At 31.5% G+C, this 26,728-nt stretch overlaps 1 protein-coding gene across 2 annotated transcripts; it reads left to right on the top strand.

The window, feature by feature from the left end:
- The first annotated feature begins 15,000 nt into the window (after window positions 1-15,000).
- On the top strand, window positions 15,001-25,930 carry LOC147804240 (uncharacterized). Of its 2 annotated transcripts, XM_087152107.1 has the most exons (4): window positions 15,001-15,138; window positions 23,125-23,247; window positions 24,583-24,968; window positions 25,807-25,930. In XM_087152107.1, the coding sequence occupies exons 2-3, from the start codon at window positions 23,127-23,129 to the stop codon at window positions 24,918-24,920; spliced, it is 459 nt and encodes a 152-aa protein (XP_087008233.1). In that variant the 5' UTR covers window positions 15,001-15,138; window positions 23,125-23,126; the 3' UTR covers window positions 24,921-24,968; window positions 25,807-25,930. The 2 variants fall into 2 exon arrangements, with proteins under 2 accessions (XP_087008233.1, XP_087008234.1); XM_087152108.1 differs by lacking the exon at window positions 15,001-15,138 and having other exon boundaries at window positions 23,121-23,247.
- The last annotated feature ends 798 nt before the right edge of the window (window positions 25,931-26,728 follow it).

Below are 26,728 nucleotides of genomic sequence, written 5' to 3'. Positions count from 1 at the left end.
TATAATGAAAAAATTCACCATCTTATTTTTTCTGCTGTTTTTGTTATGCACCAAAGCATCGTGAATACAATGAGATGTGAAGAGTATTTAAGAATGAGAGAAAAACATCGCCATTTGGAAAAGAGATTAATGACTGTGTTTGAAGGATTTGATTTATAAATGAAAGTCAATTGTATAAAAAATTTTATCTTTGAATGTCAAACTTTGAGACTACACTTGAATAACACTTTTGTTTAGAAGCATTCGATGCATCGCCGATAATGTCAAAACTTACCTTACTGTCAATTGTTACATCAACCCCAACGTTTACACGAAAATGAGTTTGGCATGTGGTCAATGTGAGTCACCACGCTTTTCCCAACAGTGGCAAGAACATGTTGAGGGTGCTCGATAAGACTTTTTATATAGGACGTTTACTATGATCCCAAGAGTATTGGATAAGACTCATGTGGCAAATTTGGAAGTATAGATACAGGAAAAATGCAACCCTAAACATTTAAATGTGGAAGAACAGGCGAAGGCTCAGTATCAACATTATAAATTGATTGACGATCGCATCATTTTTTTTGGAAGGAGCGTGCGTATCTCACTACGGTTACTTGGGGCAGTTTAAACTTGAACTAGTTTTGAAGACTCTGAAGAATTTTTCACTTTCTACAAACTATTCAATCTTTGAGAAACTTGATGAAAATGTAGATTGCGATTATCAAGAGGAACCAGTGGTGGCCGAAGAGAATCGATACAATGAGGTTGTAGAAGAAATGATATACGTCATCATCCATCCTAGGACGGGTCATCCTCTCACCCAGTGTCCCGTCACCGGAAAACGCTGGAAAGAATGCGCCTTGCCCAAAGAAGATGAAAAGAAAAATTCTTTTGTCGAAATCTTTTCGGCTTATTGCCACAAGTTTAAGAGTTACCCATCTTCTCCAGTAGATCTATGGCTATTTCACGAATCGATCTATAAAATGACTGTTTATAATAAAAAATTCACCATCTTATTTTTTCTGCTGTTTTTGTTATGCAGCAAAGCATCGTGAATACAATGAGATGCGAAGAGTATTTAAGAATGAGAGAAAAACATCGCCAGTTGGAAAAGAGATTAATGACTGAGTTTGAAGGATTTGATTTATAAATGAAAGTCAATTGTATAAAAATTTTTATCTTTGAATGTCAAGCTTTGAGACTACACTTGAATAACACTTTTGTTTAGAAGCATTCCATGCATCGCCGATAATGTCAAAACTTACCTTACTGTCAATTGTTACATCAACCCCAACGTTTACACGAAAATGAGTTTGGCATGTGCTCAATGTGAGTCACCACGCTTTTCCCAACAGTGGCAAGAACATGTTGAGGGTGCTCGATAAGACTTTTTATCAAGGACGTTTACTATGATCCCAAGAGTATTGGAGAAGACTCATGTGGCAAATTTGGAAGTATAGATACAGGAAAAATGCAACCCTAAACATTTAAATGTGGAAGAACAGGTGAAGGCTCAGTATCAACATTATAAATTGATTGACGATCACATCATTTTTTTTAAAGGAGCGTGCGTATCTCGCTACGGTTACTTGGGGGCAGTTTAAACTTGAACTAGCTTTGAAGACTCTGAAGAATTTTCAACTTTCTACAAACTATTCAATCTTTGAGAAACTTGATGAAAATGTAGAGTGCGATTATCAAGTGGAACCAGTGGTGGACGAAGAGAATCGATACAATGAGGTTGTAGAAGAAATGAGACACGGATCATCCTGTCACCCAGTGTCCCGTCACCGGAAAACACAGGAAAGAATGCGCCGTGCCCGAAGAAGATGAAAGGAAAAATTATTTTGTCAAAATCTTTTCGGCTTATTGTCACAAGTTTACGAGTTATCCATCTTCTCCAGTAGATCTATGGCTATTTCACGAATCGATCTATAAAATGACTGTTTATAATAAAAAATTCACCATCTTATTTTTTCTGCTGTTTTTGTTATGCAGCAAAGCATCGTGAATACAATGAGATGCGAAGAGTATTTAAGAATGAGAGAAAAACATCTCCATTTGGAAAAGAGATTAATGACTGCGTTTGAAGGATTTGATTTATAAATGAAAGTCAATTGTATAAAAAATTTTATCTTTGAATGTCATGCTTTGAGACTACACTTGAATAACACTTTTGTTTAGATGCATTCGATGCATCGCCGATAATGTCAAAACTTACCTTACTCTCAATTGTTACATCAACCCCAACGTTTACACGAAAATGAGTTTGGCAAGTGGTCAATGTGAGTCACCACGCTTTTCCCAACAGTGGCAAGAACATGTTGAGGGTGCTCGATAAGACTTTTTATCAAGGACGTTTACTATGATCCCAAGAGTATTGGAGAAGACTCTCTGGACATGTGGCAAATTTGGAAGTATAGATACAGGAAAAATGCAACCCTAAACATTTAAATGTGGAAGAACAGGCGAAGGCTCAGTATCAACATTATAAATTGATTGACGATCGCATCATTTTTTTTGGAAGGAGCGTGCGTATCTCACTACGGTTACTTGGGGCAGTTTAAACTTGAACTAGTTTTGAAGACTCTGAAGAATTTTTCACTTTCTACAAACTATTCAATCTTTGAGAAACTTGATGAAAATGTAGAGTGCGATTATCAAGAGGAACCAGTGGTGGCCGAAGAGAATCGATACAATGAGGTTGTAGAAGAAATGAGATACGTCATCATCCATCCTAGGACGGGTCATCCTCTCACCCAGTGTCCCGTCACCGGAAAACGCTGGAAAGAATGCGCCTTGCCCAAAGAAGATGAAAAGAAAAATTCTTTTGTCGAAATCTTTTCGGCTTATTGCCACAAGTTTAAGAGTTACCCATCTTCTCCAGTAGATCTATGGCTATTTCACGAATCGATCTATAAAATGACTGTTTATAATGAAAAAATTCACCATCTTATTTTTTCTGCTGTTTGTGTTATGCACCAAAGCATCGTGAATACAATGAGATGCGAAGAGTATTTAAGAATGAGAGAAAAACATCGCCATTTGGAAAAGAGATTGATGACTGAGTTACAAGGATTTGATTTATAAATGAAAGTCAATTGTATAAAAAAATTTATCTTTGAATGTCATGCTTTGAGACTACACTTGAATAACACTTTTGTTTAGATGCATTCGACGCATCGCCGATATTGTCAAAACTTACCTTACTCTCAATTGTTACATCAACCCCAACGTTTACACGAAAATGAGTTTGGCATGTGGTCAATGTGAGTCACCACGCTTTTCCCAACAGTGGCAAGAACATGTTGAGGGTGCTCGATAAGACTTTTTATCAAGGACGTTTACTATGATCCCAAGAGTATTGGAAAAGACTCTCTGGACATGTGGCAAATTTGGAAGTATAGATACAGGAAAAATGCAACCCTAAACATTTAAATGTGGAAGAACAGGTGAAGGCTCAGTATCAACATTATAAATTGATTGACGATCGCATCATTTTTTTTGGAAGGAGCGTGCGTATCTCACTACGGTTACTTGGGGCAGTTTAAACTTGAACTAGTTTTGAAGACTCCGAAGAATTTTTCACTTTCTACAAACTATTCAATCTTTGAGAAACTTGATGAAAATGTAGAGTGCGATTATCAAGAGGAACCAGTGGTGGCCGAAGAGAATCGATACAATGAGGTTGTAGAAGAAATGAGATACGTCATCATCCATCCTAGGACGGGTCATCCTCTCACCCAGTGTCCCGTCACCGGAAAACGCTGGAAAGAATGCGCCTTGCCCAAAGAAGATGAAAAGAAAAATTCTTTTGTCGAAATCTTTTCGGCTTATTGCCACAAGTTTAAGAGTTACCCATCTTCTCCAGTAGATCTATGGCTATTTCACGAATCGATCTATAAAATGACTGTTTATAATGAAAAAATTCACCATCTTATATTTCTGCTGTTTGTGTTATGCACCAAAGCATCGTGAATACAATGAGATGCGAAGAGTATTTAAGAATGAGAGAAAAACATCGCCATTTGGAAAAGAGATTGATGACTGAGTTACAAGGATTTGATTTATAAATGAAAGTCAATTGTATAAAAAAATTTATCTTTGAATGTCATGCTTTGAGACTACACTTGAATAACACTTTTGTTTAGATGCATTCGACGCATCGCCGATATTGTCAAAACTTACCTTACTCTCAATTGTTACATCAACCCCAACGTTTACACGAAAATGAGTTTGGCATGTGGTCAATGTGAGTCACCACGCTTTTCCCAACAGTGGCAAGAACATGTTGAGGGTGCTCGATAAGACTTTTTATCAAGGACGTTTACTATGATCCCAAGAGTATTGGAAAAGACTCTCTGGACATGTGGCAAATTTGGAAGTATAGATACAGGAAAAATGCAACCCTAAACATTTAAATGTGGAAGAACAGGTGAAGGCTCAGTATCAACATTATAAATTGATTGACGATCGCATCATTTTTTTTGGAAGGAGCGTGCGTATCTCACTACGGTTACTTGGGGCAGTTTAAACTTGAACTAGTTTTGAAGACTCCGAAGAATTTTTCACTTTCTACAAACTATTCAATCTTTGAGAAACTTGATGAAAATGTAGAGTGCGATTATCAAGAGGAACCAGTGGTGGCCGAAGAGAATCGATACAATGAGGTTGTAGAAGAAATGAGATACGTCATCATCCATCCTAGGACGGGTCATCCTCTCACCCAGTGTCCCGTCACCGGAAAACGCTGGAAAGAATGCGCCATGCCCAAAGAAGATGAAAAGAAAAATTCTTTTGTCGAAATCTTTTCGGCTTATTGCCACAAGTTTAAGAGTTACCCATCTTCTCCAGTAGATCCATGGCTATTTTACGAATCGATCTATAAAATGACTGTTTATAATGAAAAAATTCACCTTCTTATTTTTTCTGCTGTTTTTGTTATGCAGCAAAGCATCGTGAATACAATGAGATGAGAAGAGTATTTAAGAATGAGAGAAAAACATCTCCATTTGGAAAAGAGATTAATGACTGCGTTTGAAGGATTTGATTTATAAATGAAAGTCAATTGTATAAAAAAATTTATCTTTGAATGTCATGCTTTGAGACTACACTTGAATAACACTTTTGTTTAGATGCATTCGACGCATCGCCGATATTGTCAAAACTTACCTTACTCTCAATTGTTACATCAACCCCAACGTTTACACGAAAATGAGTTTGGCATGTGGTCAATGTGAGTCACCACGCTTTTCCCAACAGTGGCAAGAACATGTTGAGGGTGCTCGATAAGACTTTTTATCAAGGACGTTTACTATGATCCCAAGAGTATTGGAAAAGACTCTCTGGACATGTGGCAAATTTGGAAGTATAGATACAGGAAAAATGCAACCCAAAACATTTAAATGTGGAAGAACAGGTGAAGGCTCAGTATCAACATTATAAATTGATTGACGATCACATCATTTTTTTTAAAGGAGCGTGCGTATCTCGCTACGGTTACTTGGGGGCAGTTTAAACTTGAACTAGCTTTGAAGACTCAAGAATTTTCAACTTTCTACAAACTATTCAATCTTTGAGAAACTTGATGAAAATGTAGAGTGCGATTATCAAGTGGAACCAGTGGTGGACGAAGAGAATCGATACAATGAGGTTGTAGAAGAAATGAGACACGGATCATCCTGTCACCCAGTGTCCCGTCACCGGAAAACACAGGAAAGAATGCGCCGTGCCCGAAGAAGATGAAAGGAAAAATTATTTTGTCAAAATCTTTTCGGCTTATTGTCACAAGTTTACGAGTTACCCATCTTCTCCAGTAGATCTATGGCTATTTCACGAATCGATCTATAAAATGACTGTTTATAATAAAAAATTCACCATCTTATTTTTTCTGCTGTTTTTGTTATGCAGCAAAGCATCGTGAATACAATGAGATGCGAAGAGTATTTAAGAATGAGAGAAAAACATCTCCATTTGGAAAAGAGATTAATGACTGCGTTTGAAGGATTTGATTTATAAATGAAAGTCAATTGTATAAAAAATTTTATCTTTGAATGTCATACTTTGAGACTACACTTGAATAACACTTTTGTTTAGATGCATTCGATGCATCGCCGATAATGTCAAAACTTACCTTACTCTCAATTGTTACATCAACCCCAACGTTTACACGAAAATGAGTTTGGCAAGTGGTCAATGTGAGTCACCACGCTTTTCCCAACAGTGGCAAGAACATGTTGAGGGTGCTCGATAAGACTTTTTATCAAGGACGTTTACTATGATCCCAAGAGTATTGGAGAAGACTCTCTGGACATGTGGCAAATTTGGAAGTATAGATACAGGAAAAATGCAACCCTAAACATTTAAATGTGGAAGAACAGGTGAAGGCTCAGTATCAACATTATAAATTGATTGACGATCGCATCATTTTTTTTTTGGAAGGAGCGTGCGTATCTCACTACGGTTACTTGGGGGCAGTTTACACTTGAACTAGCTTTGAAGACTCTGAAGAATTTTCAACTTTCTGCAAACTATTCAATCTTTGAGAAACTTGATGAAAATGTAGAGTGCGATTATCAAGTGGAACCAGTGGTGGACGAAGAGAATCGATGCAATGAGGTTGTAGAAGAAATGAGACACGGATCATCCTGTCACCCAGTGTCCCGTCACCGGAAAACACTGGAAAGAATGCGCCGTGCCCGAAGAAGATGAAAGGAAAAATTATTTTGTCAAAATCTTTTCGGCTTATTGTCACAAGTTTACGAGTTACCCATCTTCTCCAGTAGATCTATGGCTATTTCACGAATCGATCTATAAAATGACTGTTTATAATAAAAAATTCACCATCTTATTTTTTCTGCTGTTTTTGTTATGCAGCAAAGCATCGTGAATATAATGAGATGCGAAGAGTATTTAAGAATGAGAGAAAAACATCTCCATTTGGAAAAGAGATTAATGACTGCGTTTGAAGGATTTGATTTATAAATGAAAGTCAATTGTATAAAAAAATTTATCTTTGAATGTCATGCTTTGAGACTACACTTGAATAACACTTTTGTTTAGATGCATTCGACGCATCGCCGATATTGTCAAAACTTACCTTACTCTCAATTGTTACATCAACCCCAACGTTTACACGAAAATGAGTTTGGCATGTGGTCAATGTGAGTCACCACGCTTTTCCCAACAGTGGCAAGAACATGTTGAGGGTGCTCGATAAGACTTTTTATATAGGACGTTTACTATGATCCCAAGAGTATTCGATAAGACTGATGTGGCAAATTTGGAAGTAAAGATACAGGAAAAATGCAACCCTAAACATTTAAATGTGGAAGAACAGGTGAAGGCTCAGTATCAACATTATAAATTGATTGACGATCGCATCATTTTTTTTTGGAAGGAGCGTGCGTATCTCACTACGGTTACTTGGGGCAGTTTAAACTTGAACTAGTTTTGAAGACTCTGAAGAATTTTTCACTTTCTACAAACTATTCAATCTTTGAGAAACTTGATGAAAATGTAGAGTGCGATTATCAAGAGGAACCAGTGGTGGCCGAAGAGAATCGATACAATGAGGTTGTAGAAGAAATGAGATACGTCATCATCCATCCTAGGACGGGTCATCCTCTCACCCAGTGTCCCGTCACCGGAAAACGCTGGAAAGAATGCGCCATGCCCAAAGAAGATGAAAAGAAAAATTCTTTTGTCGAAATCTTTTCGGCTTATTGCCACAAGTTTACGAGTTACCCATCTTCTCCAGTAGATCTATGGCTATTTCACGAATCGATCTATAAAATGACTGTTTATAATGAAAAAATTCACCATCTTATTTTTTCTGCTGTTTTTGTTATGCACCAAAGCATCGTGAATACAATGAGATGTGAAGAGTATTTAAGAATGAGAGAAAAACATCGCCATTTGGAAAAGAGATTAATGACTGTGTTTGAAGGATTTGATTTATAAATGAAAGTCAATTGTATAAAAAATTTTATCTTTGAATGTCAAACTTTGAGACTACACTTGAATAACACTTTTGTTTAGAAGCATTCGATGCATCGCCGATAATGTCAAAACTTACCTTACTGTCAATTGTTACATCAACCCCAACGTTTACACGAAAATGAGTTTGGCATGTGGTCAATGTGAGTCACCACGCTTTTCCCAACAGTGGCAAGAACATGTTGAGGGTGCTCAATAAGACTTTTTATATAGGACGTTTACTATGATCCCAAGAGTATTGGATAAGACTCATGTGGCAAATTTGGAAGTATAGATACAGGAAAAATGCAACCCTAAACATTTAAATGTGGAAGAACAGGTGAAGGCTCAGTATCAACATTATAAATTGATTAACGATCGCATCATTTTTTTTTGGAAGGAGCGTGCGTATCTCACTACGGTTACTTGGGGCAGTTTAAACTTGAACTAGTTTTGAAGACTCTGAAGAATTTTTCACTTTCTACAAACTATTCAATCTTTGAGAAACTTGATGAAAATGTAGAGTGCGATTATCAAGAGGAACCAGTGGTGGCCGAAGAGAATCGATACAATGAGGTTGTAGAAGAAATGAGATACGTCATCATCCATCCTAGGACGGGTCATCCTCTCACCCAGTGTCCAGTCACCGGAAAACGCTGGAAAGAATGCGCCATGCCCAAAGAAGATGAAAAGAAAAATTCTTTTGTCGAAATCTTTTCGGCTTATTGCCACAAGTTTACGAGTTACCCATCTTCTCCAGTAGATCTATGGCTATTTCACGAATCGATCTATAAAATGACTGTTTATAATGAAAAAATTCACCATCTTATTTTTTCTGCTGTTTTTGTTATGCAGCAAAGCATCGTGAATACAATGAGATGCGAAGAGTATTTAAGAATGAGAGAAAAACATCTCCATTTGGAAAAGAGATTAATGACTGCGTTTGAAGGATTTGATTTATAAATGAAAGTCAATTGTATAAAAAAATTTATCTTTGAATGTCATGCTTTGAGACTACACTTGAATAAAACTTTTGTTTAGATGCATTCGATGCATCGCCGATATTGTCAAAACTTACCTTACTCTCAATTGTTACATCAACCCCAACGTTTACACGAAAATGAGTTTGGCAAGTGGTCAATGTGAGTCACCACGCTTTTCCCAACAGTGGCAAGAACATGTTGAGGGTGCTCGATAAGACTTTTTATATAGGACGTTTACTATGATCCCAAGAGTATTGGAAAAGACTCATGTGGCAAATTTGGAAGTATAGATACAGGAAAAATGCAATCCTAAACATTTAAATGTGGAAGAACAAGTGAAGGCTCAGTATCAACATTATAAATTGATTGACGATCGCATCATTTTTTTTTTGGAAGGAGCGTGCGTATCTCGCTATGGTTACTTGGGGGCAGTTTACTCTTGAACTAGTTTTGAAGACTCTGAAGAATTTTCAACTTTCTACAAACTATTCAATCTTTGAGAAACTTGATGAAAATGTGGAGTGCGATTATCATGTGGAACCAGTGGTGGACGAAAAGAATCGATACAATGAGGTTGTAGAAGAAATGAGACACGTCATCATCCATCCTAGGACGGATCATTCTTTCACCCAGTGTCCCGTCACCGGAAAACACTGGAAAGAATGCGCCATGCCCGAAGAAGATGAAAAGAAAAATTCTTTTGTCAAAATCTTTTCGGCTTATTGCCACAAGTTTAAGAGTTACCCATCTTCTCCAGTAGATCTATGGCTATTTCACGAATCGATCTATAAAATGACTGTTTATAATGAAAAAATTCACCATCTTATTTTTTCTGCTGTTTTTGTTATGCACCAAAGCATCGTGAATACAATGAGATGCGAAGAGTATTTAAGAATGAGAGAAAAACATCGCCATTTGGAAAAGAGATTAATGACTGAGTTAGAAGGATTTGATTTATAAATGAAAGTCAATTGTATAAAAAATTTTATCTTTGAACGTCATGCTTTGAGACTACACTTGAATAACACTTTTGCTTAGAAAGCATATTTGAATAAAAATTTTGTCTAACATGTTTTGTTTTTTTGAGTTTTTGTACAGCATTAAAATGATTTTCCACAGTTTGAAACCAATACTGTTCTTTTAATTGTTTTTGTATTAGTAAATATTCATTTTTTTGGATTCTAATGCCTAAAATTTTTACAAATGTACTCTTCCATTTTTAAGTCGAAATTGATTTCTATGCTATCAAATTGAGAATTAACAAAGTTTTCATCTATTGAATTATCAAATTTCATATTACATTTATCAATTAAATCATGAAAATTAATATTAAATTTATCAATGAAATCATCCAAATTGATATTAGATTTTAAAGAATTAGATTTAGAATCAGATTTTAAAGAATTAGATTTAGAATCAGATTTTAGGGATTTAGATTTAGAATCAGATTTTAGAGAATTAGATTTAGAATCAAATTTATATTATTTATTTCAAGGTTATCAAACAGTGAATCAAGGGATTCTGTCAAATTATCTGGATTTGAATTTTCCTTTGTATTTGAGTTTTGATTCGATTTTAACAAATCACAAAATTCCATGATATTGTAGTTTATCAGTATAGTTCTTTACTTTGGCAAATGAAGAAGATTAATAAAATTTAAAATGTTTTTTCTTTTCAAAATACATTTAGAGATGGTAATTTCTTTCGGCAATTTGGACAAGTGTTTCTTGTAAAAATCCGTTTCTGTAAACAAGTTTTATGGAAAATGTGTTTGCATCTCGTTTCATTTACAACATCATATGGTTCATAGCTAGACAAACAAATTGAACAATTTGTTTTCAAATTTTTAGCAAACATGTCTTTTATCACAGCTGAAGAATTATATTGCCATGTATTCAAATTTCAATTTTCAGACATTGTTTTTGACAATTGACAGAAGTTTTCGAAGAAATCATACCAGTAACTTTCAATATAACTCTGATGCTCTTTCTGTATGTTATAATTCTTTGCACGACATATTCCTCGGAAATTAAAGCAGCTATATTTGTAATCATTAATTACACGTCTTAGAGAAAACATGTTTACAATAAAATCCAAGCAATTTATTCAATCATTACTTGTATAAATGTTAAAATCAGTATAAATATTAAAAATCTTTAAAAAGTGGGAGATAATAGTCCTGTTTTTTTTTATTTATTTGGATTTAAAAACTTTAACTGACTCGAGGTTTCAGACTTGCAAGCAATCTTTTGAAAATTTCAAAAGGAAGCATAGAACTTTGACTTTTTAGACTCAATCTTGTAAGTCAAAAAAACTATAAATATTTCCAAGTCTCATATTCAGAAATTTCCAAAGTTCAACTATTTTTTTTTTAAATTCATAAACCAAAAAAATATTTTCAAGTTCTAGATTCAGAAATTTTGAAAGTTCAAATGTCTTGTTAAAAAAATATTTAAAATTTAATAACTCATATTCCACGTCCAAAGCAATCTTTTTGAAAATTTCAAAACTCAGAATTCTTAAAAACAAAGCAATATTTTGAAAGTTTCAGAAACATAGAACTTAAACTTTTTTTGACTCAATTTGTAAAATTTACAAGTACAAACTCAATCTTGCTACAATTTTAAAAGTTCAAAAACTAGTCAATATTTCAATGTCCTAGATTCAGAAAATTTCAAAAAAATGAGTCAAAGCTAACTTTGACTTAGATTTAGAATTTTTTTTTTTTTTTTTTGTACAGACTTGACATTTCAGACTTAAAAGAAATATTTTGAAAATTTCAGAAATATAAAATTGTTTAGACTCAGTAATGTAAAATTCAAGTTTTTTGAAATTAAGTAATTGTTAAAATAATTTTTACAAAGAAGATTTGTAAAATTAAAAGTTGGGTATACCTAATTTTACGTTACTACTCAAATCTGAAAATGTGATCAAACCTTTTGATTCCATTTTGATTGATGCTCAGAGTTTATTGTATGTTGCTATTGAAATATCTTTGAAAGAAGAAGAATGTGATTTACTGGCAGATATTGCAAAGATTGTCATTTCCGAACTAGGGAAAATATTATCTATCCTCTTTAATACCAACCAATTTAAAGATGAAATAGAAATCATCATTTCTTCTGACGGAGAAGGCGTTCCCATGAAATGGCCCACTCAACAAAAAAGACGGGAAATTGAGTTCAAAGGTCGAAATGTGTATCGAATATCGCTGTTTGGTGAAAATTCAATCTCGCAAAACACCTACAATTGTCTTTTATTAACGCTACAAAATTTTCAATCATTTAGAAAGTATCACTTGCGTACTATAAATATTCCCAGATGTATTCGATTCATGCTGAGCGGTTGCAACCTAGAGGAAGGAGGTGAACACAAGTTATTTCATTTGGGTAAGCACTGTAAAAATCCGGTCATCGTAAGCGAGGATAATGACATACTCATTTTGTCGTATTTGCATTACAAGCAGTTTGAAGCAATTCAGGTGAGACGTAAATCCAATACTATTTATAATATGAATGCTATAGCCAATTATCACCTGCGTTACAATCCAAATATTCTAGTCTTGGCCAGTCTGTTGTTCGGAAACGATTTTATACCTCCGGTGATATCCATCAGCGAAAACAATCTCAATTTCACTCATAACATTTTGACCCTCTGTGAAGACAATGATATGGTATCTGTCTTTCATAACGAATTGAGTAATTTTTTGGAAAAGAAAGTTCATTTCTTTCAAACGTGTATTTGGATGTTTGACTATTACCCGCAGAAGACGTTTCCGCAAAAATACATGGAAAATAAAATTTATAATAATTTTGATCGTAACACTATTGTTACAACATTGCTAGACCTAGAATACAGTCAATCGGCTTACGATACGGCGAAAGAAGAATATTGCAAAACGTTAACGAAACCCCCACGGGATTCTGTTAAAAACGCGTTTAATCGGGATCAGTTTTCAATTGTGAAACGATTTTTTTCTCATAATGAAAATGGTGGTCATGTTATTGAAATTAAATTTAAAAAAACTAAAGATTTAAAATAAAAAAATTAAAGATTTAAAATAAATATTTTATATTGAAATTAAATAAAAAAATAAAAAATTTTGTATTGAAACCAGTATTTTTTTCTTATAAATATTTGAGACGACGAAAAACGTCGTTTTTTCGAAATAATATGAAGAAATAAATCAAAGCTGCAATACAAGCGACTAAATAAAATTTTTTAAAAACAGGACATTGTAAAAAAATAAACGAATATGCCTTTTCATAGTGGAGTCTTATGTCCATACTTAACAGTTTTTTAATGGGTTCCGGTGCAATCATCGAATGACTGATTGAATCTAAGGTTTTATAGGTGACGTTTTCCAATCTATGGTATCGAGTAAGATCAGATCAAACTTTTCAGCATACGGAAATTTTTTATACAAGTCATTGACAAATTTCAAATGATTATACAACAATTGGGAAGTGAAAATGATGTTTTTCGGATACGTAAGAGCAATTTGATCGGTAATGAAATAATCTACGTATGGAACCCAAGAATCTTGAAATAAAATATTTTCCATTCTTTATTTTTCAATAATGATTTAAAAATTTTGACTTTATATTATTGAAAAAAAATACATATTTTTAATAAAGTTTTGAAAAATATAGCATCATTCAACTGAAAAATTTAGCATGAAATTAAAAGTGTTTTTTGAAATTTCATTGATTAAAAGTTTGTCACTATTGTGATTTACCCAAGTTGTTATGTTTAATCTTCACAAACTATTTCTACATCATCCATTTCATTATCATTTGTAATTAAACCAACTTCAGATGCCTTTACAAACTGATTTTTTTGTTTTCCGCATATAGAACAAATACCTTTTATCATTGTTTTATTGTTTTTTGTTATAGCTGGTTTCGGTTCCAACGTTTCAGTCTTGTTCTTACACTTTACACAATATCAACATCTCTTTATTTATTACCTATATAGTTAAAACACATAAAAAAATTAAATATTCTTTTTTATACTGGGTAGCAAAAATTTTAAACTCTCGCGATAAAAATAAGACCTTAGAAATTAAAATGTATATTTATCGAATGTATTTGAGATGTGTTCCGTCAGATTATTTTTATGCTGTGTTACAACATAATAATTTCAATGACACTATGAAAAAAGACTTGCTACAACAATACGGAAAGATAATGCCTTTGAGTATAATGTCCTCTATACAAACCTGTCATAAAATTTCAAAACTAAAAAGGAAGTATTTCACTGTAATAAGCAATTCTTTCAGATCGAAATACTTTGAGCGTGCAACACCTCAACAAAAAGCTCTATTTGAACAAATTATTGCTGCTCATCAGAAACCAAAATTACCTAAAGAATAATGCGATGGGATGCGAATTTCATCCATGTCTCCATCCCGATCTCCGGCTAAAACAATTTCTCTCAGTAGTTCTCCAGCCAGATCTCCGACTAAAACTATTACTCTTTCCAGTTGCAGTTCTCGTTCTGCATCCAAAAAAAGTTCTCCATCCAAAAAGAAGTTCTTGTTCTGCATCCAAAAAAAGTTCGCCCGTCTCCAGGCCCAGGCTTTCCACCTCTTTCGCCTCGATACCTCCCAAGAAAGCCATCCGCCACTCTGTTCCACCCAGCACCCAAACCTCTAGCCAGACACCCGTGGACTCGATCTCCAACGTCTTGAGGACTGTCAAAACGTCTGCCCCACCTTTCAAGCCCAGAACCTCCAGCGACGCTCGTCCAAACTCTCCAACGCCAACCTTCGAAGGGACGAGCCACGACACTCACTATCCTCGAGACACCTACGAACGCAGACGAAGGATCATTTCGCAGCTCGTCACTCTTCTTCTTTTGCCGTGCTGTGCATGCGAAACGACGGCCAACAGTTACCTCCATCATGCCCGGGATGGACCCATACGCCCTCTGCTTTTGTTGGAGCAACTGCAAGAGATGCGGGTCCGTTTTTTGGCCTGCGCGGACGCCATCACCAAATCGAAATGGAACGAGATGCTGGCTAGACTGCCTACCTTTCATCCATACAAGGAGCTGAAAATGGTGGTCTTGAAGCCACAACCTTAAACAGGTGTATGTTTTGCTCGAGGGAACAGTGTCACCGGTGGATTGCCGTGACGGGTGGCATTTCGAAATTCTTGCACATGCCGATGGAACCGATCCCTCATCGATTGTGAGTGTTTTTTCATCTGTTGTAAATTATCCTCTTTTGTAAAGGACTGAAAAATATTTTTGAATTATGCTTGGGAAAAAAAAACTTTTTTTTTATAAATCCTTGTCATTTTTTCACACAACTGCACACAGTTAATCGAAAAAATAGCTGAGCACCGTGACCTTTGCAAAAAAAAAAACACACAAACGCAAAACGACCCTGGATGTAGCATCCCTGGAGGACCCCAGGGATTCACTCTATGATAAAAAAAAATGGATTGAATCATTTGGTTAATGTTTTTTTTTAAAAATGTGGGTTCAACCACGAGACACGAGTTGCTTCGGTCAACTCTGGGTGTCCTTGGAAAATGGTTAGAGTCCAGTCAAGGCTGTCGATGATTTCTTCGAAGCTCGAGCTTCATCAACATTGTAAAAAAAAAATTTTTTTTTTGACGTATGTTAAAGCCAGGCGGTTGAGTCTTGACGACCTCAGCTCAGAATTTTTCAGAGCTCACACAACTTGCAAATTTTGTTGGATGCAGGATTTAGATATCAAGCCAAGCCTCGAGACTCGAAATCTTTACAGTTCTACAGCAAGTTGTTTCAACAGCAGTGTTCCACCCATTGTTGGCTTCCATCCCATGGAAAAAAAATCACATTTTCGAAAACATCCTGTGTGTCACTTCCTGCCTGATTAGTATATAAATCAGAGCTTTCAGATTATTCGGGGAACTCCATTTGACTCTTTCCAAGCCGAACCTGAATCCAGAAGCCATGCCACCACCAGAAGTTCGCTTGCCTCGCCACCCCAAGACTGCCAATGTGAACGTTTGCGGCGAATTCACGTGGATGGTCTTGCCCAATCAACGAAAGATCCCACTGGAAATTTCCTTTGCTCCCGTCTGCAATCCAGTTCAAGTCTACATTCTGGTCATGCATTTTCCAGCCGAATTCCGTTTCCCCGAGGAGAGCGTCACCCAGACCATTCAGAGGTTCATTGATAAAGAGTTGCGTCTCCAGACTGATTTGAGTTACATAAGCCCAGCTTTACGGAGCTTTAATCGCTTCGGTATGAGATGGCTTACGACTATTGTGTATGATTGGTTTTCGAAAGTTTTTTGGGTCATGGCCAATGGTGGGCACGCTCCCACTGACATCTCCCTTTTCAGGGGGCCATGGCTTCTGCGGGGGCTCTCTGGGTTGGGTGGGCATCGCCGCACATTTCAAATAAACAACATACTGCTTCACGAGAGGGCAGTGAGAACGTTTCAAAATATTGCGTCACGACAGAGCAGTGAGCATCGAGGCTTGAGAAATCATTCATTCCATTGTGTCGTTTTGCGTTCTCAATTTTATTTTGTAAGGGTCACGGTGCTTAGCTATTTTTTCGAGTGACTGTATCAATCGATTCAGAAACCACCACCTTAATACCTGCCACCTTATGGAACTAAATTGGAAAAAAGTTGAAAACTTGGGCGATTTTATGTGCCTTACTACCTGTAAATAAAAGTTAGCACCATTAACTGATTTTACCCCTGTGTAAATTGTGCTATAAACTGAAGGTAAAAGGAGAGTTAAAAGTAATAAATACTGTTATGTGATTTATAGCAAATATATCAGTAATATTACTTTTTAAATTATATTGGAAACAATGGACGGAATCATTATGTTCATATTATAGTCTAATATAACTAGAGCCCTCTGAAACATATCAATAACAGTAAAGTAGAAATATATAGTAACTCTTTAACAGACAAAAATTGCTATTTTAGTTTTAAAAATTACATGACAATCAGCAACTGTTTAGATAATTGTTTTTTATTTGATAAGAATTTTGCATTTTATAGCATAAATAACAACAATTATACATAAAGTTTTGATGATGAGTTAACTCTTTTTCCAAAAATTTTTTTTAATTAAATCCTTTTTTAAGTGATTGTAAGTGTATATAAAAAAATCTAGAGAGGATTAAAAAAGATAAATTTTTTCAAAAATAATCTTTCCATTATTTCATATTGAAATGCTCATACTGTTCAGACATCATATATAAATAAATTCCTATTATGTTTATAGTTAAAAAAAAATATACAAATTAAAAGTTTAACATTTTAAATATTTGTTTTTTTACATGTACTGTCTTTGTAAAATGAACAAAAGAAATTTTAACAACTTTATGTAAATTTAGAGAACACGAACGTGTTAATATAAATTCATTTTAAAATTATATTAAAATGTTTGCAAATTATCCATTATAAATTAAGATTTTATCAGTAAAAATGTAAATAAAATTAATTATCAATCAATCACTTATAGTTTAATAATTATATTCTTTAAAACAAACATGAAACTGTTATGTTTAGGGAGTAAGAAATTAAAATAAAAATTAGCACATTTTAATTTAAGGTTTTATCAATAAACATTAAATAAACCACTAACTAAAATCATATTGAATTGGAGTCTACCGTTTTTTTTAAAAAATATATATATATATAATTGTAGTTTCAGTAACAGTTTCATACGAATCCTATAATAAAATGTAATTTTTTAAACGTTATTATAAGAAAGAAAAAAAGAGAGCCTAACTTTCTTTGGATCTTTGGTATACAATAGTTATCGATGGCACAGCTTAGCAACAAACGCATGTACAGGTTGATAGAGGTCATCCGAACTGGTTCTTACAAGGATAAACTTTACATTTACTTGTTTAACGGATAGAAAGGTCTTTTTTTTCCTGTCTGGATATTCTTTTTTAAATAGAAAACATTTTATTTTACCATTTCAACTGATTATAATTTTGATGGTTTTATAAATCATTTATTTTGGTATCATTCCACACTCATCAAATAATAAATAATATGTTTTTAAATATTAAAATAAAAACAACAGAAACAGAAGATGTTTAAAAACAAGAAGAGTATTTATTATATATATCCAAGTTAATGTTAAAAAGAACTATTTAAAATTAGAATGGTGTTTCCAAACTATTAAAATGTGTTGAAAACACAGTCCTTTTTTTTTTCAGAAGACTTGATTTTTTTTCATTTCCATTTTTTCTTATGGTGCATATTATTTAATAAAAAAATTACTGTATTAGTATGTTAAAAAAAGTTTATCGAATGCATTTGATTTTTGTTTTTTTTTTTAATATTTAGTATTAATTTATGTTAGAATCTCATTTTGGAACATTTGTTTTTGGTACGACTTGTTTTTTTTGTTTTTCATACGAAGAAATACGACTGCACACCTGTCGTATTTCTTTTTTGAAGCTGAAATCATTTTAAAAAATGTTTTAAACAAAAACTAAATCATAAGCATTTAAATCCATAAAAAGAAAAAAACTGGAAAGGCTAATTTTATTTTATAAAAGAATTCATGGACAACTGTTGAGCCCTCTCAATTTACGATAGCATTTATCTTAAAATGAAACTCTTAAAATCAACTGTTATTTCAAAATATATGATGCACGAGCCGCATTTATTTCAAAAGAAACTTTTAAAATTGACGTTTAAAAAAAAATATATGATGCACAGGCTGCATTTATTTCAAAAATCAACTTTTTTTGTAATATGTTTTGTAACAAAGTGGTAAAGTAATGTTTAATTTTTCAAAATTCAATGTAATTTTTTCATCCACAAAGTTTCAAGATTAAATCTAATGTTTTTTTTTTTTGGACAAAACTTTTACCTTTCGTTCATTCAGTTTAAAAATACCAAACTATAAGAAGCGTGTCCGACCACTCGGGCAGAGATTCGTTTCCATCATTGGGTTTGCAACACAGTAACGGGATGAATAGGAACCATGCCACATGCCCTAGTGTTGCGTCCCGTTGAGGAAAGTCTTCCGGACGACACGATTCAGGTGACTCTTACTCAAAATGGGTATTGAATAGCAACATTCAACCATAGCTTCATGTAAGCTGTTACAGAAAGACAAAACCACTGCACTTTTTTATTCATCAAAAATCTAAATCATAGACAAGTGAAAAATTATTATTTAAAGTCCAAACAGTTTGAAAATATTGCAAAGTTCAAAATTTTTCAACAGTTGGAAAAGATTACTATGTCTAAAAATTTAAGTTCAAACAATTTAGAAAATAAAGTCCAAACAATTTAAATTGCGAAGAAAAATATTTCCAACTTCAAAAAAACAAAGTTTCGAACAGAAATTTAAACGGAAAGTTTCTCTTGAAAAATTCGAAAAAATTAAAAAAAAAAAACGAAAGTTAAGAATTTACAGAAATCTGAATTTAGCGATATTTCAAAGCGTAGTTTTTTTTAAAGTTCAAAACAGATTGAAAATATTGCAAAGCTAAAACAACATACAGTTTTTTTTTTTTGGACTTGAGAAGAACATAAGAAAACGAGGGTCAAAATTCGAGGGTTAAAATTCAACGAGGGTTAACGTCAAGAAAACGAGGGTTAAAATTTTACAAAAACCTGAATCGCAAAACCAACAAAGATAAAGTCCAAAACAGTTTAAAGAGAGATTGCTATGTTTAAAATGAGTCTACACATTTTGCTACAGATTAACAAAGTCCAAACATTTTGTAAATATTGCTAAAAAATGTTTTCTCGGAAAATTCTCAATTTTCTTCAAAGTCTTGAAAACGATCGTTTACAAAAATCTGAATTACCGAAAAGCAAAGAAAAAATATTTAAAACCCAAATAGTTTGAAAATATTACAAAGTTCAAAACAACATGAAAATATTTCAAAGTGCAAAAATCATCAAAATGATTTCAGTGTTAAAACAGTTTGAAAATATTACCATATCTAAAATACGAATCCAAACAGTTTGAAAATAATATTTGAAAATTTAACTTTAAATTAAAATATTTTAAAATCATTTTCAGATAAAAATATTTCAAAATCAAAATTTTTTCAAGTTCAAACATAAAAATATTTTAAAAACATTTCAAGTCTAAAATATTTTAAACTCCAAACAGTTTGAAAATATCGCTAAAAATTCTTACATTCTGTAAAATTCTTCTAAGTCATGAAAACGAGGGTTAACAATTTACAAAAATCTAAATCACAAAACAAACGAAGAGAAATATTTCTAAGTTTATAAAAGTAGGGTTAAGAGAATACGCGGAGAATTTCTCTCGATGAAATTCTTGATTTACAAAACTGAATCACGGAACAAGCGAGGAGAAATATTTTCAGAGTCTGTTATTTTTTTCGGACTTAGAAGAAATCACAGAATTTTTTTTCGAGTAAGAAACAAACTCTCCTCGTAAGAAATATGTTCAAACTGTTTTAAATTTTTGTTCACAATACAACGTTATAAATACTAAGAAATTTTCTCTAAGATTTAGGGTAATACTTTTTTAATGGGGTGTTTAAAATTTCATTTTCAAGTTTTAATAGAAAATGAATTAGTCTAAGAAATAAAATACTGAGAATGCAATTTTCTCTAGTTCTGTAAAATTACTCGTTTGTTAAAAACATATTATATCTATATTAATAAAATTAAATTTTTTGTGTTATGATAGTAAAACAAATAATAATTATTTGTACACTATTACATAACAAATATCCTAGCACGAAATATTAATAACTCGATAAAGTATATCGGCACTAAATCTCTCGATAAAGTATATTGGCACTAAATCTTAATAACTTGATAAAGTATATTGGCAGGGGTGAAAGCGAGACGGAAAAGAGGAAAGGCTGGTAGTAAAACCATTTCAGTTATAGCTAGTTTTGGGAAGGAGTTTACTTATTCTTTTTTTAAATTTTTCAACAATATCTACTTTATCTTGGAAAAGAAGCAGTTTTATATATATGCCAGAATTATAAAAGAAATCTTGATAGTTACAGATATTTTATTTTTTTCGAAAAAAATGCTGGAATGAAATGTTTTACGTACCAGGTTTTTCTCTTTTCCGTCTTGCTATATAAGGGCTTTCACCCATGTATATTGGTAAGCTATTATTACACAAAAGTGAGCAATTTTCGCTTAAAATAAATATTCCAAAAGTATTTTATTTTATTGCTTTAAATAAAAGTAATATGAGAAAATGCAAGTATTAACATTAATAAAACATACTGAAAAAAAAATTCTGAAACCAACGATTTGTTAAACATTTCTAAAAAATTTTAAAGTTTTCAAAAATGCTAAAGCTTTTTTATAAATTGTGTCTAACAATAACAATTTTGTATTTTAAAATTTGATCTAAAAAAAAACAAAGTATTGCTTACTAAGCTTTTCCACGCACAGTTTTATTTTTTAAACACTTCAGAACACTCAGTAAAAAATTTAAAATCAAAGTTAATATTTAAAAAAGCCTTAGCTTTTTGAGTGAAACAAAGTACTATAAAAATTAATCAATAGAAAAATACAACTAAAGTTTTACAATTAAAAAGGCATATGGTTAAAATACTTTTACCTTATTATCTAATGAATATTTTTAAACATTGTATATATCATAACTAAATTTAAAGTATTGAATTCATTTTTAATAAATGAAATAATAATAAATAATAATGAATGAAAATGAAATAATAATGAATGAAAATGAAATAATAATAAATAAATACTTAAGTTTCAATTTTGCTGCTGAATTTTTATGCAAAAAAGTTTGTTTACATTGTGACAATCCCCTTTTGACAGCTGAACACATCAATTGAAGAGTACAATCTGTTATAAAAAGTGGCATAACTTCTTTAAAAATTGACTCTGAAATTTTGAACATATATTCAGAAATAATAATAGAAGATGTAATAATAAAAAAATCAATATTTTGGTTGAAAATTAGATACTGTGCTGCCTTATATTTCTTTATAAAAAATTTTATATTTGCAGAACATTAAATACTAGAATTAATGAAGAAAAATAATTTTTTTGTTAAAAAAACACTCACTTAATTTTTCCTTTTATCAATAATTGAATTAGCAAATATACATAGAAAAAGTAATGAATAAAATTTGAATTTAATTTTGATTAAACATTTATAAAGATTTTTAGTCATAAATTAAAGCTCTTGTAGTGTATTTGAATAAAAATCAAAAAAATCTGATTTAAATAAAAAAAATCCGATTTATATCAAAATAATCCGATTTTTTTAAATTTTTTTTTTTAAAATCAAAAAAATTACGAATCCTGCATGTATGTCACACATATAAAATAGAATACAGATTTCTATGCTTGAAATATAAATAGTAAAAACAGGCCTGTGTTCCATCCATATACAGTATTACTCTTTGCATTTTAGATTCATCAGTAGTAAAAAATTGGCATTAAACATTCATAACCAAACTTAGCCTTGGTTACAGGTCCCCGAGGGTTACAGTTCAAATGTCTGGCCCTCTATTATCCACTCATGGTGCGGGTATCACTTCGACCAAGAAGCTCTTTGTGGCCTGCTTCAGCCTAAGTTTTAAATATTATGACAATAACGTAGAGTGTTAAAATTGATAATAAATTAACATGTATTTTTTTAAAATTATTTTTGTCAATATTTAAAAATAATATTCATACATTATAAAAATGAACTATTCTTCACCCCAGATTTTTAAGAGATATTAGAATATATAAACGACCCATATATACATTAACATAACAGTCAATAATTTAATAACAAAAAAACGCAATACAATAGCTTTAAAAAAAATAATTATTTAACTTAGAAAATTGTTAAATACAAAAATTAAATTATCATCAAAATGAAACATCATTGAAAAAAAGTGACTATATTCAACAACTCATCTTTTAAATACAATATATAATACAGTCAATACAATAAATTTTAAAAATATAGCCATTAAATTTAGAAAACTATAATACTTAATAGTGGTTGTGAATTGAAGCACTGATGAGCACAACAATATTCTCTGAAATAAATTGAAAAAAAATTAAAGAAATAAACTTTTATATTTACTAAAAGTATAAAAAAAATGTAATAAAATTAAATAAATTAATAATTTTTGGAAATAAATAAAAGTACTTATATATTTTTTAAAATTTCATTTTGCAACCTTAGATTTGTGTTATAATTTTTTTTTTAGCTATGAAAGAATTGGATATTAATGATGATTATATAGAAATGGATAGTGATCTAGATAGCGATGAAACTGATAGCGAAGACAAAGCAATGCTTGAAAAATTAAAGATGAAAAGAAGAAAAAAACGTAAGTTAGTTTTTTTGGTAAAGGCTAAAATTTTTGCATATCACCTCGGTAGTTTCAAAAAATATTAAATTAAAAAAAAAATTATTTTTTAAAATAACAAAACATCTCATACCCAAGATAAAATATTTGTAAGGTACCAGGCGCATCTCGACAATAAAAAAAATGAAGGAAAATTTCCCTTATTTTTAAAGGGCTTATAAACTATGTATATATTTTTTTATAATACACATAATTTCAAATCAATGTTAAAAAAAACTTATGATTGGATCTCACAGAAGTACATTTTGCGAAACATTGAGTGAAAATATTACACTAAATTAACATTTACTTTGAAGAAAAAACTTGATTCTGTAAAGTAGACCTAAATATTTGATTAAAATTTGAAAAAATAATGCCAAATGAATGTTTTATAGAAAGATTCAGGTATTTCGTCAATTTTTTTTAACATATTTTTTGCCTAATAACAAAAAAAAAAATGTTAGAATATATTCATTAATTTCAGGTCTACTATGTAGATATATGCATAAACAAATTCTGTACCAAAATTTATAATTCTACATACAGTAGATTTTGAGAAAAGTGTACCCAAAGAGTCAAAATATGCATTTTGAGAAAACAGTAAAAAAAACGAATAACATTATATTTTACATTAAAAAACATTATACTATTTTACATTAAAAATATTACAATATTTTATATTTAAAACCTTTATTTCAATGACTTATAGACAGATTTATAAATATTTTATATTAACTATTATTTCAATGACTTATAGACAGATTTATAAATATTTTATATTAACTATTATTTCAATGACTTATAGACAGATTTATAAATATTTTATATTAACTATTATTTCAATGACTTATAGACAGATATATAAATATTTTATATTAAAACTTTTATTTCAATGACTTATAGACAGATTTATAATCTTTTTATGTTAGCCAGGAACTCACATAAGTAAACGAAATAATATTTTTTCTCAAATTTAATTTTTAATAGAGCTGGAACCTCGTAACATTCAATTTTATTTCTCGTAAAATATTGGTACTTTCGAAGACAAAAAGATTTCTTAAAAAAACTAGAAAATTTAAATAAATACAGGTTAATTGTGAAGACATATCAGTTAGTTGACATTCTAATGAAATTTGCACTTTCATAGAATGAAATGTTGCTACCAAAATTTTATATATATTAAAAAAGTTCATTTTATTTATACTAAAAGTTGAACTTATACAATGTCTACAATCCAAAAATAAAAGTTGATATCCTACTATCGAATTTATCAAATTTTCAATACATGTTAAAGTAAAACTTTAATATTTATTTCAGAAATAAAACGATACTTAGAAAAAAAAGCAAAAGAGAAGAGGTTCAAGATCCCAAAGCTTCTGAACCCGGACCATCTGAACCCAAAGCTTCTGAACCCGGTCCTTCAAAACCCGATCCTTCAAGTACTGGTCCTTCAAGACCCGGTCCTTCAAGCCCTGGTCCTTCAAGCCCTGGTCCTTCAAGACCCGGACCTTCAAGACCCGGACCTTCAAGAGCCAGTACTTCAGATTCAAGCACTGATTCTGACGAAGAGAATACAAGAGATGAATAAAGACCACCCAGTTGCCAAGAGCCCCCTGCCGAGGGTCACGCCCCTGCGGCCCAAATGGGTGGGATGAGGTGCCCATGTTTACCGTCGCAGGAGCATATGCTCCGTGCAGCATTTCGTGAGTTTCACAAAATATCTTAACAATTGGAAAAATTTATCTCAAAGTTGATCTGCCTGGAGGCAGTTAATTTAGAAAACCATGGTCAGCACTACACAGTAATGCTGACGAAGAAGAAAAATCAATACCTTCAGGACATTCTAAATTTAAATGTGAAATTGAATTTAATAATTAAAAAAATTTAGTACACAAGAAAATTATCTATTGAAAAAAACTGGAAATTTTTTTGGAAGCATAAAAACGCAAGACAGATAAATAATTTAATAGTTTTTTTAATTGCCTGTATAAAATCAATATTAACTGATATAGATTTTACTTGTATTAACAGTAAACCTTAAAAGATGTTTAAAAGTGTGTCAAATTTATGAAAATGTTTATATAATTTCCAAAATAAAATGTCAGCTATTTTTAATACTCCTGCTCCTAAATACTATAAACACAATTATTTATTTAAATTGTCTAAATATTAAATAGGATGTGTGTTATTGTTGTAGTTTTATGTTATTATTTTTATTCAAAAAATTTCTATACTCAATTAAACAAAAAAATTGTTCTGAATATTTTTCTCTAAATACAATAAAAAAATATATAAAAAATAAAAATATATAAAATTTCATTTACAAATTTTTTAAGTTTAATATAAATAATTTTTACAGCATAATTCAGAAAGTTTTAGTTAATATTTCAAATGTTTAATAAATAACTGCCTTAAGTAAAATTAATTTAAATAAAAAAATCCCACCTTTCTATAAACTTCCCTGCTGACTTTTCTAGTACTAAAACACGATTTACATGATAAATACATGTTTTGTAAAATTCTTTTTTTTTTCCTTTTTAGATGACTACAACAAACAGCATTTGCTAGCCATCCTCAACTATTTTGTGGTAATTATTAAACAATTTTTAACGGACAACGAAAGAGCAAGACGAAGAAGATAAATGTGGGAACGATGAGAAGTCACTGTATGTAATGATTGTGAAAAATAAAAGTTTGTGTGAAAAATAAAAGTTAGTTTATACTAGTAGACTATAATATAAATTGTTTCTTATGCACTTTGATTAAGTAGATTATACGTTTCTTTTCTATGTAGGATGTGAAACAAAATATGAGATTTTATATTTTCATTTAAGTTAAAATTTATACAACTTTGTTGACACACAAGAGACATTATTATGATTCACACAACTCTTCGTTTATTCTTCAAAAGACAAAGTTGCAAATAAAAATATTAGTTACTATACGTATATCTGATTGCACAAAAGGATAATTGTTTTTCAATTATAATATTTTAACCTCAACTAAAATAAATTTAAATATAATTCTAAAAAACTTTAGCCAGACGATATAAATAATGTTAATAATAATAATCGTCTGTTTCAGTTTTCGTCTGCATAAGCTTTCAAAAAAGTCCGGTAGATAGCGCTTATGACATGTAGAATTTTGTAGTATTTTTTCAGATGAAGTCGTAGTATTTTTTATTTTCAGAGATGAGATTAGCCAAAATGCAAATGAGATAAGCCGGTGAGATTAGCCGGTAATCCCTGATGAGATTAGCCAAAAGGCAAAAAAGCTGAATTTTCACGATGTTAAATTTTACGAAGCACAACCCTTTAATAATAAATAATGTGTTGACGTACAATTGTGTACTAATCTATTATTATATAAATGATTACATTGATACCTAACATTTAGTGAAAATAAAAATTACCAATTGAAAAAATAAAAGTTGGAAATTATACTTTTCCTCAGCTCACATAAG

The sequence above is a fragment of the Parasteatoda tepidariorum genome, chromosome 9 (genome assembly GCF_982258835.1).
Source record: "Parasteatoda tepidariorum strain Cologne lab strain chromosome 9, Ptep-v5.0, whole genome shotgun sequence".
Lineage (NCBI taxonomy): Eukaryota > Metazoa > Arthropoda > Arachnida > Araneae > Theridiidae > Parasteatoda > Parasteatoda tepidariorum.
Note: the sequence above shows the minus strand (reverse complement) of the source record. Positions and strands in the feature narration are given on the sequence as shown.